Raw genomic sequence first — 18,625 nt, forward strand, 5'->3', positions numbered from 1 at the left:
CAGATTTAGTCCTGCCAAATGATACCCTCTCTGCCTAGTAGTTATTTATACCAGGTACAGTCTTTGTTCTGGATATTTCAGAACAGCCCATCAGATTTAAACAGCTAATAAGACTGTTCCACCAGGTTAATGTTCCAACACAATGATGTTAATAATTCTCTTTGATTTTCTCAAATGGTATGTGAATAAGGAATTATTATTAATGATAAAAACGTTAGTACTCCCTGCCTACTTCATAAAGTTAAAGACAAGTTCACTCAACTGCTAATTCCAAACTGCTTTGTAACTTTCACAACTATTCATAAAATTGCTGATTATCCTACATATGTAGCATGTTTTAATGAACATTTCCTAGTAGTCTCATCTGCTACTGAAAAATACCTACTTATGACTCTGTTTCTTTTCCATGAAGGGTTTTAAGGTAATTTTGTTTAATAGTTTTGATAACCGTGGAGGATGGAGCATTTCCCACGTGCCAAGTGTTTTACATGTATCATCCTTCATCTCAGTGACAGCCCTACAGGCTGGGAGTTCCACACTGTTTTAGATACCAAGGAGCCAGTGCAGAAGCACTGAGGCTTCATAGGCTCGAGTCACTTGCTCCTGGCGGCACATGCTCCAGGTGGTAAATTGTGGAATCAGAAATTGAATCCATATCTTTCCAAATCAAAAACCCTTGAGCTTAAGTGCTATCACAATCTAAAAAAATAGTAAAAAAAAATATTTTTAACTTAAAAGACCAAATCATTGATATGATATCTTACGCCTTAGTGATCTAAAGAATGCAATTCACATGAATATCAGTTTGATTTAATATTGGTCCATACCTGACAATATTTTACACTTACGTACCTGTAAGTGTACTGTCAAAGCCTGATAGTTGCTGTTATTTATATATGAGGCAGCATGATTGTAGTGATGGGGAAATGACGAAGTGCAGATACCAGCCACTAGAAATGTGTTTGATCATGGTTTAGCTACTGAGTACCCATGTGTCTGGGAATAACTTAATTTCTAGAAAACTTAATCTTTCCCAAATGTTTAAGAATGATGATGATGATAATAATAATAATAAAATAATGGTAGGAATTTTTCTAGGGAACAAAGACTGACATATACTGTTTTTATTCTACGTTAATACCTCATAAAACCTGTCTTATCCTTTTAGAGTGTTATAGCTCACACACACCTGTAGTCCTAGCACTTTGGGAGGCTTAGGTTGAAGAGTCACTTGAGGCCAGGAGTTTAAGACCAGCCCGGGAAACATAGTGAGACTCTGTCTCTACACCACATTTTAAAAATTTAGCCTGGTATCATGGTGTGCCCTGCAGTTTCAACCACTCAGGAGGCTGAGGCAGGAGGATGGCTTGAGCCCTGGAGTTCATGGCTGCAGTGAGCTATGATCTTGCTACTGCACTTCAGCCTGAGCTACTGAGTGAGACCCTATTTCAAAAAAAAAAAAAAAAAAGTATTATAGTAAGCCACATGCTGCTACATCATCTAATAACCAAAGTAATATTCAGGCCGTAACGTTTCCATAATTATATTTTCCTTAGTCATAATTCTTACTTCAGACTTACCCATCCTGCAAAAAAGAAAGAATACTTTTTTTTTAAGTGTTAGAGAAAGAGAATGTACATCCTGAGTGCTTAAAGAATTCTTGGAAAATACTTCACAAATACTTGCCATCAGTAATCTAGGCCACGTGCCATCGGTAAGTGATTGCATGCTGTTATGCAAATCAAAAGGTAATTGGTTTAGTCCTTGCTGTCAGAATTGTTGACAATGACCAAAATATGTGCTTCCATTTCACTGTGGAACAAAGAGGCTAATATTTCAATCTTTCACATGAAAGAAAAGTAAAAGAGCTCTTGAATTGTGGACTCTGTGAATGCAGCAAAATATGAATATTCATTTTATTATTCATAATTATATTTTAATGTAAATAGTCTTGATAAACCTCTCCTCAATGTTAATATTAAATATCTTGAACTATCTGGCATAGTTTCATTCAAGGGAAATTGATGAGCTTCATATTTATTATATTTACACTCATCTTGTGAAAGCAGAAATGCAGTCACTAACACTAAAGTTAAATACCAAAAATAAGCATGCCACTTACTTTTCTTGAAGCATCAGCAACTTCAAAAGTCCCCTGACTAAAATGGCTTATTTGTTCAATTTGGGATCCAAGTTTCAACCTTATTTTGAAAGAAATAAATGGATCTTGTTATTATTATTTTAAATATGCCTTTGTATTTACTTTTGCATTTTTCTGACAGGTGTGTCTAAATAGCTTACAGTAAAATGGAGATTTAGCAATTCTGCTACAGTGGTTCGATAGAAAAAATAATCCATATTGCTGAATGCATTTACTCCACATTCAGAAAAAGAAGGACCAAATTAAATGGACCAATACAAATTTAAAATTAAAAAAAAGTATCTTTCTTTAAAAATTAATCATCCAGTCTTCCTAATAGCCAAGTTCAAAAATATATTAATGAATGTCTACAGCATTTATAAAACATTCTTTCTGAAAACATTCTCCGCTCTTTCCTGCCTTGTGGACTAAAAGTTAAATTGGAAATAAGCTTTTCTCAAGCTTGCTCATTTTAAATTATTTTGTAAACTTCTCTGGCAAAAGCATATTTAAGTCTTCCTGTGCACCACAGGTACTATTTCCCATTTCTCTGACACTTAGAACAATTGTTTTGCTCTTAGCTTCCTGAAATTTGCACCAATACTAAATGCAGACTTTTTTTTAAACTTTGCCAAATATAATTATTTCTTCGATTTCTTACACAGTATCTCGAACATTAGGTATAATTTTCCATTTTTGATCAAATAATGGCTTGCTTGTTTAAATTATTCAAAATTTAAATTCTAGTAAATTATTCTTTTCCCAGCTGGATTGTAATAAGAAGATATAAGGCTAAATAGTGAATTAATCAGAATATTGTTGTCTGACTTCATTCTCAAACAAATAAAATAAAGCCAATTAAAGTTATTGAATGTAGTATTCATCCTGGAACTTCTCATTCCAGCTCACAGCTTTCTCTATTCACTTTATCCCTGAAGAATAGTTAATTCATAAGTAAATGCTTTATAAACATAAAATGATATGAAATATGTTATAGATACAATTTTTAAAATGTTATCTCAAAACATGATAAACATTTATCAATAAAAATCCAGAGATTTGTATGAAATTGCTATATGAATAATGTTTCCTCTGCACACAAGTGTCTTGCATCTCTATATGAAGCATTCATCAGCATGCTATACAAGAATTAGCTGGTTTTTGAAGGCTAATTTTGTATTTATGACAGCGACATTTATCAAGTATTTTAATAGATTCAAATCATAGGAACTCATTACACTATTGCAAGAAATTAAAGAGCCTTTGGTGATATGCTGTTAACTATAATTGCATTAATTTTCTACTTTTGAGAATTAAGAATAATCTTTGAAACAGGCATTATTTTATATTTCTAAAAGTGAACAATAATAAAAATTTACCTAAGGAGTTTTTTGTATATTCTCAATTTTATAGTGTTCACTTGCCAGTAGTGATTCTATTTTATATATATATATATATATATATAAAAATTACAGATGATATGTAAACATGTCTTACTGTAATTTTTCTATAATAGGTCATTGAAATGTGAGGCCATTGATAGCATGGATAGAATATGTAATTATTTCCAATTTTTCTACTTACTTTTTATTTTACAGAAAGTATTTGTGCACTGTGTGATTTATTTATAATCTGGAGTTCCTCAGAGCAGTCATTCACCAGGATTAATGTTCAAAGAGCAAGAGAATTCCACAGCTGAAACACAGTGGGACACTTTAAAATGTTCTTCTAAATTTAGTGCTTTCTAAATGTTAGACCCAAGTTCTCTGGAGACATTTCTGTTTCTTCAAAAAGCAAACCCTTGGTTGGTGAAGAAATAGAATATTTTCTCAGTCCTGAACTGGGTTAGAATAAAAAACGTGGAATCAATTTATGTGTTCAGAATGATCTTAGGTAATTTGTAGCAGTGGAATTAATTTTATACTTTCAGAAAGAGTGAGATTAACAAATTTGGGTAAACTATGCTTATAGTTATACTGAAGAAAATTGACTTTGGCATTCCAGATGAGCCTAATGTTTGTTATCTTCTAACCATTCCTCCTTTTCTAGTCTTTTATAGAAAATAGCAAGTTCTTTGAACAATATGAAGTGACATACCAGATCTTGAAACAGACAGCTGAGATGTATGTCAAAGCAGATGGTTCAGGTAAAACATACTACATAATTTGTTGCAACGTAGACTGCAATAGAATTTAGAGCCTGCAGGTTTCTATCTGATCAGGTCATTCTTTCTGTCCGTGGAATTTTTGTGTGACCTCGCCATTGGCCAGGAGAACACATACTGAATTCAGTTCCTTTGGCTTTGTACAATGCTTAACCTGCATAACCATACTCTCTCCCTCTCCCTCTCTCTCTCTCTCTGTGTGTGTGTGTGTGTGTGTGCGTGTGTGTGTGTGTTCTCTAAGAGAGAACAAAATAAGCTTTCGTTTTCTAAATTGCATCTAAGGATTAAAGGCAAAAACATAGAATAAGTTGAATATTAACAATCAAGTAAATGAGTGTAAAGATACAATTTGTAAAATATATTTGTTTTCAATTTGTAATTATGTCTGTCAAATTTGTTGGAAATGACCTCTGGCATTTGTGATGGATACTATTGCACACCAATGTATAAGACCATAGAAAAAAAGGGTGTGGAGGATTTAAAATATAAGATAAGGGTTATAACTGGTTTTATCTGTTTCAGTGGAAGAAGCTGAGAATGTGATGAAATTCATGAATGAAACCACTGCTCAGTGGAGGAATCTCTCAGTAGAAGTTAGGAGTGTGAGGAGCATGCTGGAAGAAGTGATCTCTAACTGGGATCGCTATGGCAATACAGTGGCTAGTCTGCAAGCCTGGCTAGAGGATGCTGAAAAAATGCTCAATCAATCAGAAATTGCCAAAAAGGTAAAATTGTTTCATGCGAAAAGAAAAGACATTTGCTGTATGTCAAAATGAGAGACTTTTACAGCATAGCTCACTAGGGGGTCTCATATATTTACAAGTGTCACTCAGGAATCTTGACTTTGCCTGAAAAGTTGCACTTTCAGGTTAGCAATAGACCAATAAATACACTGCTTAATAGAAGCCGATGGAGGGTTGAGTAAATCCAACAGGCAACAAAGGGAAGGGCAGTATATTATTACACTGAACTCTGCCTATAAAGGGGAGTGACCAGGGCCCCAGCCTTCGTGGATTTCCTGATTTAAGAGAGGATGAAAACAACTTTGGTTTGTTTTCACATAGTGCTGAAGCGCATACCACTGAATCTATATGGGAGCATACACCAGTTGAACAGCTGGACCATGACATTTGTATCTCGTTAGATATTCTGTTTTGGATTTTATCAACCCTTAAGCAAGGGTCTTATTCTGGGTAGGAGTGATTTCTTTTTTGGCCAGTTATAAGTGTGTGTGTGTGTGTGCCTGTGAGAGGTACTGTTTTATGTTAATGTCACTTATATGTAAATATCACATGAAATGGACTGATTTCTGCTTATATACTTCCTAATGGAAGCCTGGCATTTTTACATGGAAAATCAATTTATATGTAAGTGATACTAAAAATGCATGCATTAGAATTGCCACATGCCATCCAAGATTGGTTCATCTATTATTGTTTGGGCAAGTAGATGTATCACTTTTAAATGTTTTACCGTTCTATATTTCATGTAGATCAACTATTCTTGTGTAGCTGAGGGAGGCAATAACCATGTACCCATATCGATTTTGGCTTTTCTGATTAGACTAGCAGTGCCCTAGTAGATGTCATCTGTGTTAATTTGATCCAAAGAAATATAACCACCAGAAACAGAAGTGTTCTCATCTATTTATATATGTAGGAAGTCCTCCCACACATGGCTTATGAAATGGATTTTGAATTATCTTTGGTATCCTTGTTTTTCACTGTGATATGTGTTGCGTGTGTGCACGTGCACACATACGCTTTATTTAAAATGAGTTGGAAACTGTTTCATTGCCAAGAGGGAACCCTTAAATAAACAAGAAAGTGTGTTATTGTACTAAGTGCTCTTGACTCAGATATCTAATTCAAAATTTTTTTCTTTGATGGTTTATCTCCATGATTGCTAATTATCTTAATGTACTGCATTGAAATTTAAAAATCAAAAGTAACAGGTCAAAAAGAAATTATTAAAAAAAGCTATTCTTTCTTTAAAAAAGAATAAAAGCCCCAACTTTACCACCACACGGTCTATGCGTGTAACAAAATTGCACTCATACCCCATACATTTATACAAATAAAAAAGGAAGCTATATATTTCCCGAATGTATTATGCTTTTATATGACTCTAGCACTGGTATTTACTATCCTGAAGGTTTTGCACAGGTGTCTTACACTTACAGAAATTCAGCTTTTTAATCTGTAAAATAGAAATAACAAAGTGGTCATCATGTTTTGTTTTGTCTTCAGCAAATGATATGGCACAAATGTTCTTTTAAGAAAGACAGTATCTCTAGCTCACATTTTGAAACTTTTTTTTTAATCAAAAATATGTATTTTTAAAGAGATTTATGATTTTTCTTAAAATTCACATGAACATTAAAACAAAAATATTTTTCCTACTTCAGTCACTTTCATATCAGTCATTGATATTTGGTTTATGGTTTACGATATTGTGCATTCTTTATTGTTTAGGATTTTTTTCGAAATTTACCTCATTGGATTCAGCAGCATACTGCCATGAATGATGCTGGCAATTTTCTAATTGAAACCTGTGATGAGATGGTTTCCCGTGACCTGAAGCAGCAATTACTGTTGCTAAATGGGCGGTGGAGGGAGTTGTTTATGGAAGTCAAGCAAGTATGTCTTTCAAATCTATATACACCTCAAACGTGTATGTGTTACAAATGAGATAAGTAGTCTGTTTAGAGAGAATTCTATTTTTAGAGCACGGGTTTGTTAAGGCAAAGCATAGATATGTTTAAAACCAGTGTGTTTTATGGTTGATTATTCATTCTTTTCCATGTATAATGGAGGAACATTACAGAAATGCATTAGTTTGATTAAGGATTATGTTGACATGTGGCACCTACTTATATAGAATGATTCTTGTTTCAAATCATATTTCTTCATTTTTGTGCTAGTTTCTTTTTTTCTTTAAAACTAATTGGACTTACTTCAAATTTATCTAAAATGAGAATCAAGGATTAGAGTCTTTCTTACCGGATAACAATTCCAGAAAATATGTGAAAGTGAAAGTTGTGGTTCCAGTGGTCGCAGCTGAATGGCTTTCACGATGTTCCCGCCTCCCTTTCCTTAACAGTATGCTCAAGCTGATGAGATGGACAGAATGAAGAAGGAATACACAGACTGTGTTGTTACCCTGTCTGCTTTTGCAACGGAAGCCCATAAGAAACTTTGTGAACCCTTAGAAGTCTCTTTTATGAATGTCAAGCTATTAATTCAAGACTTGGAGGTGAGGGGTTTCTGAATCAAAATGAAAAACCTACTCTATGGTGAGAAGAAAGATCAACAAGTTTATTCAGATCATTGCAAAAGCTGTTTCTGTGTCTCCTGAGCATCATTTTGACATGTCTGTATGTCCCAATTTGTACCTGTCAGAAAAAATGTATTGAACGTAAAAAAGACATGTCTTGATCATGTAAAGTAACTTCAAATTGTTTTTCAGTTTGGAGATTTTTTTTCTACAACCAAATTATAAAGTACTAGGAAAAAACAGGAGACATCTATAGATAGCACCTCCACCTAAATACTTTCCATAATAAAGGATTTTTTGCATGAACTGTGGTATTTGCATATTTTGAATAGCCTGCAGCTCTCAAAAATGAAGTAGTGGAAGAATTTTTAATCACATGGTAAGATTTTGCAACATATTGTTACATGAGAAAAGCGAACAACAGTATCATTCTTTTGTCTTTGTAAAAATTTAAAAATGGGTATAAACACAGGAAAAAAAACTTAATGATGTGTAGATAAGATATTGGCTTTGGTTTTTTCCTGTGGGAGAAGACTGTAAGTAATTTAAATTGTCATTATCCTAAGATTTCTAATGTATACGTTTTTATAATGGCAATGAGTTACTTTTTTTTTTTTTAAAAGAAAACCAGTCTAATTTTTAAAATCAGAATTGCCCCACATTTTAAATATACATTTACATTATATTTTATATTTCCATACTACATTAACATGGGGTTTGTTTTGGAAAGTACAAAGATTATTTCAGCTCATCCTGATGTTTTGGTCACTTTTAAAGGAAAGTTTTATTGACTATATAATATTACCAATATTTATTAGTAATGAAGGGAAGCAAAAACTGGAATCATCGAAAGTTTAGTGTAAGTATTGGATTTTATACAGTGCATATTGATCTTTGTTCTGCCTTCTGTGGAATCCTGAAACTAAGAGGAAATGTGTTATGTGTGAATCTGGCTGTTTCAATGATTCATGCAGGATATTGAGCAGAGGGTGCCTGTGATGGATGCCCAATACAAGATAATTACAAAGACAGCACACCTCATTACCAAAGAAAGCCCCCAAGAAGAAGGAAAAGAAATGTTTGCAACAATGTCAAAGCTCAAAGAGCAGCTAACCAAGGTGCGAAAATAATTTAATGCACAATAGGCTGTGTGCACCAACAGTGCCTTCAGCTTGCTTGCTACCTCCTTCTCCCCATGGGCAAAGTGTTTACTTGTTAACAATGCTTTTGTTTCTAATTGGGACTCTTGATTTAGTAACTTTGTCATGAATTAAAAAAAAATAAAACTATGATGCTGATACCAAGTATTACCTCTGTTAATTTAGAAGTATTATAGCTGTGTTTTAATAGAAAGTTAGATACTTTGGGGGAACAGTTACATGTGATAAAACCAAGAGAGGGAAAGAGAGATAAAGAGAAAAAGGAGATGAGGAGGAGGAAGAGGGGATCATAAATTTAAATGAGAATTTATTAAGATATGTTTGATATATCTCCACTCCAAACTCATTTATGCAATTTTCTGTAAGCATAGCAACAAAGCCATGGAAATTCTGCCCTCCTCATCTCATGGAACTCACTTAGGCTTAGAATATATACATTTCGGCCAGGTGCGGTGGCTCACACCTGTAATCCCAGCATTTTGGGAGGCTGAGGCGAGTGGATCACGAGGTCAGAAGTTTGAGACCGGCCTGACCAACATGATGAAACCATGTCTCTACTGAAAATACAAAAATTAGCCGAGCGTGGTGGCATGCACCTATAATCCCAGCTACTCAGGAGGCTGAGGCAGGAGAATCACTTGAACCTGGGAGGCAAAGGTTGCAGTTAGCCCAGATCACGCCATTTCACTCCAGCCTAGGTGACAGAGAGAGACTCTGTCTCAAAAAAAAAAAAAAGAAAACAAAAGAAAATATACATTTATATCTTTTCTGTACAGGGAACTAGATGGATGTAAGAACTAGTCATAAGCATTTTCTGTTCTATTCAGTGATTTTCCTTAGGAACTTTGGAAGTTCCATTGGGATTTGTTATCTATCCAAATTTGAATTTTAGGAAGATGGTATTGTTTGCAAAGTCCACCTAGATTGGGTAATTAATTTCTGGTAAAAGAGAGAAGTGATTATAATAAATGAATGGAAACATTTTAAAATGAAGAATGGGAAAACAAAGTAGTAACAAAGTAGAAGACCCTGTTAAATAGGAAAGAAAGGTAAAAAGGAAGAGAATGACCTTTGTGACATCAGTAGTAGGAAATTAATGAAAAAGAATGCATTCAAAAAGCTAAAATAGGAAAAATCATGACCATAAAAAAGAGAAAATTTTATCTGTCAATCTGGTATGCATGAGAATGTTTATATTCTATTCATTTTATTTTAACATTCAAGTTAGAATTATTTATAATTTAAAGGTCGTGGACAATAATGATAATATTGGCTACTAGTAAAAGCTGCTAAACAATGAGTACAATTTGAAGTCAACATTTCCAATTTGATAACTCCCCAGCAGCTTTCAGGGCCTTAGCTGAGCTTACATGTCTTAGGCTGAGCCATGCTTGGGTGTTCAGGGCAATCCCTGAGAAAGCAAATTATCATTTGCCTTTTTACTGTTTCAGATGCAGCATCTTGATAGGTTTTCTCTTGTACCCAGGAGAGATCAACAAAACACACTGATTTGTATACATATTAGTAGACTCTCTTGGTTTTGTTCAAGGTAGTTATATCAGAGTCTTGTTGCAGTAGCAGGATGGCCACTTTCTTTTGATGAGTGTGTACTTCAGGTAATACATCCTAGAACATAAAAACACATCTTCATACGTAATTCTGTGTTTAACAGTAGAGCAAAACGTTGCCCTCTCCCCTTCCTTCAAGGATTATTTTTGGAATATGCCTCATCTGGTTAGAACATTATTGTCTTTATATTATATGAAAAACAAAGAATGGCTTACTAACAAATACTGATTAATTTCCTTTCCCTGGTTATCTGAAAGTAAGAGAAGAGGTGGGAAGTTCTTAGAGGATGACAGAGTAGACACCTCCTGGAGCTCTTGATTTCCAGAAGCTAATGGCCTCATCATGAAGACAATTCAGGTCTATAGACTAAAACATATTTTACAAGACAAGTGCAAGTGACAGGTAACGGCTGCCTCAATTCAGACTACAGAGCCCTCCCCTAGCATGGGAAGCTTCGCGAGTAAATTGGTATGACTTTAGTGCTTCAGATGAGTAGGCTGTTGATAAGCAGGGAGCAGCAAAGCATGGAGCTGGTGGGAGGCAGGAAAGCACAGGCCTGTCTTGGAAGAGTGAGCCAAAAGGTTTCTAAGTTTATCAGCAGTCAAGTGTTCAAGTAGGCGACCTCTTGAAAACAAAACTGGAAGACACAGGTTGGTCTAGATAATGTAATAATAATTCGTGACTCTCTTAGGTCAGATTTCAAGGCCAAAGTGAAAATGAGTTGCATGGTTTCTGAAGTATAATTCGATGCCATCTGGCTCACTAAAAACAATCATTTAGATGAGAAAGTGCTATCCAGATGGACGATTTAGATGAATTTTCATGAGAAAACTCGGTAGCCATTTATTTGTCTCAGTGGTACAGCACTATTATTTTTCACAGCAAAATTTGACAATATAGAGGAAATACCATTAAAGAAATGTCTTTGAATATTTGTAAGCACCAAATGATCATGTCACTAAAGAAAATGTTCCTCAGAGCTATGAACGTTCCCTGAGCTAGTGGCACTTAATGGTCTTTCATGGAATTTTTGTCTTTATGTTTTTAAAGGTCAAAGAATGTTACTCCCCACTCCTTTATGAGTCTCAGCAGCTGTTGATTCCGTTGGAGGAATTAGAAAAGCAGATGACGTCCTTTTATGACTCACTTGGGAAAATCAATGAAATTATCACAGTTCTTGAGCGTGAGGCACAATCGAGTGCTCTTTTTAAACAAAAACATCAGGTGAGAACAATCCCTTTCAGGAGACAATTATTCTAAAACGTGTAACAAGACCAGGGTGTTGCTTACAGGAATAGAAATTCAGTTGGGACAAGAAACATTTTTCTAGAATAGTATTACTAACTCAAAACAAAAATACATGTCTTGTCCAAAGATGAAAATCCATTCACTGTCAGTGGAGGGACTATGTGAGCTGTTTCCAGGGAACGGTCTAGCTGGACTCAGGAGCAAACCAGGCTCTTCATCTGAATCAGTAAGTTCACTGAGTTGAGCAAAATTGGGAAACATGGTTTGTTTTGAGCATCCAGCTCCCCTTTCTATCAATGGAGCAACACTGTGGGCTGGCAATACTCAGCAGACATTTATAAACCTCTGCTGTGTGCACACGTAAGCCATGCATCCTGAGCCCCAAGTACGGAAAGTGCAAAGTTCACAATGTCTCTGGGAAATAAGGGATGTGTTCCAGAGATGGAGCCAAATCCGCTCTCTAACGTCAAACATTAAAGGTACCCACAGTCAAAGGACTTTCTATTATTTCTCTGCTTTGTGTCTATTTAATTTTCGTATAGTGCCTGTCTACTAGCAATAGACTACATATAGTCTAGCCTTTTAAAAATACAAATGAGAATTTATTTATATTAAACTTTTTATGGGCTTTGTTCATGAAAGATGATCCCTAGCTTCGCTAGTAGAAGGACACTATAAGAAAATTAAATAAATATCCTGTCTCTACATTAGATAACTAGAAGATAAATACATATAAATTATATATAACACATATAGAGATATTTATATAAAATATATAAATATTTGTGTCATATCTACAGATATAATATTTTCATTCTGATGTTGACTTTCTTTTGGAGAATCCTTTACTGTTACTTCCCACATATAGCTTTAGGCATTACGTGCTGCCTCACTGGTTGACAAAATGGTTAATTTCACTTAAAAAGGTATATGTGCCTTCATTTCTTGATACTTTAAAACAGATAGATAGATAATTTAGATGTATATTTACATATATATAATAAAAACAATTACTTTCCATTTTCACCCAGTATCTATAACCTCTGTCTTATGAGATCTTTTCTTTGCCTCTTGGAATACGACAGTATAAACAACCTTGAAACTCTGGAAATGTGTTTGATGTGATAATCATTTTTCTTCGTCTTATTTTTAGTAAACATATTGTATGTATAGCAGTCTCCTACTGAGTGTTGTAGTTAATTGAGTTATTTGGTTTATTATAAATGAACCTATCCATCAGAGGAGAGAGAAACTAATGTACAAAAGGTTTGCCACTGCATTAATTGAAATAGATTCATGGGAGGAAGGTGGCATCATTAGTAGAAAGAGCCAAGAGTGTCTGAAATGAGTCTGACAGATATTCAGATCTTAGATCTAATATTGCAAATTAGGAAGCTTTGATTAACTTTAATTTCCTCACTTTAAGATGAAGGCTACAATACCTGAGTTTAAAGCTTATTGCAGATATTACATTAGATATACCATAATGTCACTAGCATATAATAAGTGGCACTATATGACTGATAGCACTTTTATTATTATTATTGTCTGTAGTGAAGCCACAATGATTATACCACCAAACTGCATTCTCATTGTATTGGATAGAGATTATCTTTCATTTCTAGACATGGTGACATCTCCTGCATTTCTAAATTTGTGCAACTTGTCAGTAAACAATCTTTCCATAATTCAAATAATATTCATAGTGTTATTAATAATAAAATCTAATAGTACATTTTGAACTTATATTACCCTTTTATCTCCTAAGTTTTCAAAAGGAAAAAGTATGTCTTTATTCTGTTTTTCCCAAAACAAACAAACAAAAAATCCGTGCTCTTGATATTTGCATCTGGATATCCAAAAATGGCATCCAAATGAGCAGTTTGAAATATACTTTTTTAATGCAGTTGAGGATACTGAAATGCAAATGGTATAATTCAAGTCAAAAAATGACTCTCTGCCTTGTACTGGGCTCGATGACTTCCATGCTGTCTACTGCCAAAATCACAATTGCAGGCCACAACTCAGAGGTGGAAGTGTCTGTCAGTCACCATTGCATCTTGTCCTGCAAACGTGGGACAGTTAGAAGTCTTCCCCAAGTGCATGGGTCTCCTGCCTTTTTTTATTAGGATCTGAACCCTACCATTTCATTAATAAGACTGATAGGTTGTACACCTTTAAATACTATAAATTTAGGATATACAAAATACATATATCGTGCATCTCTTTCAGCAAAGTGAATGTGCATTGATGCTTAATTTGTTTAGTCACATTAAAACCTGGTATGTATTCACTGATTTCATGATTGTTCTCTCAATAAACTATAGGCCTATCACCTTTCTAGAGGAATGCAGACTTAGACAAATAATTTTGATGCTCTGTCATTTTCTTAACTACAATAAAATGTACATGAGGTATTTAAAAATCTCAAAAAAACTTTCTGTAACATTTAAATGCTCTATATAAGAAAGCGCTGACTTCAGTGATTATTTAGAATTGAGATCCTTTGAAATGTTCCACTGTACTTTTGGTTTTACTTATTGCTGATTAGAAGCCTAAAAGCTATATAATATTGTTCTTATTATCTGTAATGGTCACTCTGTTTCTTTCTCTCTCACTCTGTCTTGTAAATAACATTGTTGTGGGGTTTCCTTTCCTTATAGGAACTGTTAGCTTGTCAAGAAAACTGTAAGAAAACCTTGACACTTATTGAGAAAGGCAGTCAAAGTGTTCAAAAGTTTGTGACCTTGAGCAACGTGTTAAAGCATTTTGATCAGACGAGGCTACAAAGACAGATTGCAGATGTTCATGTTGCTTTTCAGGTAATTTGCTCTCTCTGCTTTAGAGTTGTGAGCCAGGGAAAATGCAGAGTGAAAACAAGAAACCATCACCTGCGCTTTCAGTCTTGCTAAAACGCCTCATGTGCTGGTGTTTGGAAGCCAGTCATTGTCCTACTTTTTCACCTAATATTAATTAATATTGAAAAGAGTTCATTATTCCCATGATGATGAACTGTCTTTTTTCCAAGTGCTTTTTAAATCAATAATACCCTCTAACAAAATGATCCTTTCAGTAATGAGAAAGCAGCATCACATTGTGATTGTTTTTCACATCAAGAGTATGGTAAAGAAAACTGGAGATTGGAAGAAGCATGTGGAAACCAACAGTCGCTTGATGAAGAAGTTTGAGGAGTCTCGAGCAGAGTTGGAGAAGGTGCTGCGGATTGCTCAGGAGGGCTTGGAGGAAAAGGGGGATCCGGAGGAGCTCCTGCGGAGACACACTGTGAGTCCACCCTTTGGGGGGCACTTGACCTGAATACATGGACAAACGACCTTGAATGAAAACCTTAAAAAAGGCACGCTGATCTGATACAGAAGGCGGGCAGGCAGATGAGTCAGGAAAGCACAGACTTTTTAGGTATGAGACCCACAGATATGGTGAGCAAAAAGAAATTCAAGAGCAGTTAGTGAGCTGACTTGTCATTTGCCATTCCTAAGCCCCCAGAATAGTAGTCATAGAATAATTCAAGTTCTCCAAGTTACTAATTCATTATTTAGCTGACAAATTCTTCTATAACTAAAGATTCTTTTAAATCAGTTCTTTTAAAGATTCTTTTAACTCAAGGTGACTGGCTAAGTCCTTTGTGCTCATTTTTATACATCCACCATATCATAGTATAGATACTGTGTCACTTGAAGTCTGGTGGCTGATACACAACTTGTCCCAGTATTGTAAAGCCATTTTCATGTTTATCATCTCAGTATCAATATTGAGAACATTAGTCTTAATGTTTGTGAATGGTATATGGAAATAACCAGCACTCTGAGAACGTGTATTTGAGTTATCTTTTCTGACATTTCAGTGGCTATTTGTATAAACCACACTCTCAAATGATATATGCAATGTATTTGTGATTCAGCAGACTAGATTTAGGGTTAATGTCTGTGACCACAAAACACAAAACATCTCATTCAGTTTATTCACCTCTACAGTATGGTACTTTTTGTTTTGAATCACTATTTTTACAAAATAATTCTGCATGTCTTCTCCTAAGACTGTGTGAGACTTAGTCATACGTAATATTGTCTTTATCTTCTTGGCAGTCATAGTGAAATATCTTAGATGGGTGGCTAAAACAACAGAAACTTACGTTCTCACAGTTTTGGAGAAGGGAAGTCTGCAATCAGGTGCCAGTATGGTAGGGTTCTGGGGAGGGCTATCTTCCTGGCTTGCAGATGGCTGCCTTTTCCCTGCACCCTCACATGGCAGAGAGAGTGAGCTAGCAAGCTTTCTGGTGCTCCTCGTCATAAGGGCACTAATCCCATCATGAGGACCCCACCCCCATGACCTCTTCTGAACCTAATTACCCCTCAAAGTCCCCATCTCCAAATATCATCACATTTAGTGGGTAGGGCTTCAACATATGAGTCTGAAGAGGAACACAATTTGATGCGTAGCATGTGTGCCTATGTGTGCACATGTGTGCTTCTCTGTGCACTTGTGTGAATGTGACAGTGGCTTATGATGAAGCATCAGGCCCTGAAGCACTGCAGTTGGGGAATGTGGAATTATGAGGCTTAGTCCTGGCTTCTGTCCAGTTCTTCTGACTTCACCAAAGGGGAACCAACGCTCTATCGCTGCAGAATCAACGTTTTGGCATCTCCCCTTGGAAGATGAGATATTCCTTTTGGAATATTCTACCAAATTTGAAAACCACAAAGAATTTTTCTAAAAAATAAAAAAAAAACTAGTAGAATTTTGGATATGATGGCTTCTGATTCATAACTATAGGTGCACGTAGTTCATTCTTAAAAAGCAATAGTGGGTGCCTGGAAGTCTCAAAGAGGGCAGCAGCTGGCTTAGAGGCTGTTTAGAGGCTGATCATGCCTGATGCTGCCTTTTCGTCTGTCCAACACTCTTACCCACTTTCCCCCTCCATGTCAGGAGTTTTTCAGTCAGCTGGATCAGAGGGTGCTCAATGCATTCCTGAAAGCTTGTGATGAACTCACCGACATCCTTCCAGAGCAGGAGCAGCAGGGGCTTCAGGAAGCTGTTCGAAAGCTCCACAAACAATGGAAGGTGAGTCAGGACAGGACGGAGACGGCGTGCATCCTCAATGAAGGGAGAAGCTTGAGTGTGTTGAGGTCCAAATGTAAAAGAAATTTAGAAATTCCTGGAAAGTCACTGTAACTATTTCCCTCATTTAAAAAATCAAAAAACTGGACTTAAATAAAACCTGATAATATATGATAGAATTGTGTTATTCCTATTTGTTATCAGCATCAATTTTATCCTATTACTCCAGCATTCTTTTTGGTTTCCTGGTTTTTTTTTAAAAATCCTGGGTGACAAGAACGTTTAACTTGTTCAAGCAACATTTCGTAAGCTTCTCTCTGCTGAATAAATCTTGTTAGGTATACCTACTGAAATCATAAAACATGTATTTATAGTTTCTCCTCCCAAAGGTTTATGCCATCTAGTTGAGATAGCTGTGATCAAAAAATATAAATGAAAACATTTTGTAGTCAAGAATTCAATGATGAACAAAGCATACTCCTCTTTCTAACAAGAGCTTAAAAGTTCAGTAAAGGAGATAATTAGTTGCAAAAAATACAAGTATAATATATGACAAATCCAAAAGTGCATATATTTATGAAAGCTTTGAAAGAGGGAGGTGGATCCACTTGGAAGTTGGAAAACAGTGAATCAAGTAACTAGTTTTGAGCCAGAACTTTAAAGAAGAAGCAGAAATGGGAGTAGGCAGGGGGTGACACAGCAGCCCAGAAGAGAGAAAGCAGGAGAGTGTGCAGGAGGACATGGGGGCCCATGGGCGTCCATCTGACTTGTGTGTCATGGGCTGTGGAAGAACCATGGGAGATGAGCTGGGTCTGTCCTGTGGAGGCCAACTTCAGACTGCATGTCAGATTCTGGAAGTAGCTGCAGCACAGTGGAGACCCATGCAAGGCTGTCTGCCTTGAGGTAGACAGGAAGACAGCTCTAGCTGTAGGTGAGTGTGTTCTACCTTGAGGTGATATTTCACATGCGTTATATGGAGGAGTTTTGGAGTTCAGAAGATAGGCAGCTGAAACTCTCTGCATCAGGTTGCCTCACTTTGTGTATTTTAAAAATCTCAGTAGTATAAGCTAAATAATTATCCCTGTGCACAAGAAAAACACAGTTAAAGAAATATCCTTTTACTTGCTAAATTGCTAAATTTGAAAATTCAAGTTTTTCATTAAAAAAAAAAGGATTATTAAAGAAATCCAAACTTTGTTAGGTATATATGAAGCATATCATATTGTAAATGTGTTACAGAATAAAGACTATAACTGAAGATTGCATTTTATTACACACACACACACACACACACACACACACACACACCCCTCTAGGATTTAATCTAGGTGGGACTTTCCATAGGCCCACCTCATTTTTCTCATCAGTCATCTTAGTATTCTCTTTCAAAGGTAATCCTTTAAAATGCCATAGGATAGAAGTTAGTTAAAATTAATGATGGGACTAAAGTTAATGATGAAGCTTATGTTTATAATTAAAAAGAACATGAAATGTTATGGATTGTTTGAGTGCTTGCTTGCTTGCTTGTTTCTCAGGGTATGATCTAAGGAAAAGAGGATATGCCAGGTGGTCAGCAGCCTGAGCTATAGTTTTCTTTTCTTTTTAAAACTTTTTTTCACTAATAAGCTTTCCTCATGTTTTTCCTTTTTGAAGTAGGTATAATATCTGCCCCTCCTACCTCACAAGGTCATTGACAAAATCAAAAGGGACACATACAGGGGAGAGGGTATGATTTAAATCTATGGTAAAATCCTAGCTTTTGTACTTACCCCTGAGACTTAATGATGTAATCTGTAAAATAAGAACATTAATACTCTGCAGGACTGGCCAGACTTGGTGGCTCACGACTGTAATCCCAGCACTTTGGGAGGCTGAGGTGGGTGGATCACTTCGGTCAGGAGTTCAAGACCAGCCTGACCAAAATGGTGAAACCCCGTCTCAACTAAATATACAAAAAGTGGCTGGGCGTGGTGGTGCTGTCTGTAGTCCCAG

General features: G+C 35.7%; 1 protein-coding gene across 1 annotated transcript in view; it reads left to right on the forward strand.

Moving 5' to 3' along the window:
- SYNE1 (spectrin repeat containing, nuclear envelope 1) overlaps window positions 1–18,625 on the forward strand; it is a 570,706-nt gene that overhangs the window by 187,519 nt on the left and 364,562 nt on the right. Inside the window, exons 17-25 of the mRNA XM_011996807.1 lie at window positions 4,190–4,286; window positions 4,827–5,029; window positions 6,779–6,943; window positions 7,407–7,559; window positions 8,555–8,698; window positions 11,360–11,533; window positions 14,221–14,379; window positions 14,675–14,839; window positions 16,502–16,636. Of these exons, the coding sequence (XP_011852197.1) occupies window positions 4,190–4,286; window positions 4,827–5,029; window positions 6,779–6,943; window positions 7,407–7,559; window positions 8,555–8,698; window positions 11,360–11,533; window positions 14,221–14,379; window positions 14,675–14,839; window positions 16,502–16,636 (1,395 nt within the window). The remainder of the gene's footprint in view (window positions 1–4,189; window positions 4,287–4,826; window positions 5,030–6,778; window positions 6,944–7,406; window positions 7,560–8,554; window positions 8,699–11,359; window positions 11,534–14,220; window positions 14,380–14,674; window positions 14,840–16,501; window positions 16,637–18,625) is intronic.

This window comes from Mandrillus leucophaeus, unplaced genomic scaffold (assembly GCF_000951045.1).
Source record: "Mandrillus leucophaeus isolate KB7577 unplaced genomic scaffold, Mleu.le_1.0 Scaffold524, whole genome shotgun sequence".
Taxonomy (NCBI): domain Eukaryota; kingdom Metazoa; phylum Chordata; class Mammalia; order Primates; family Cercopithecidae; genus Mandrillus; species Mandrillus leucophaeus.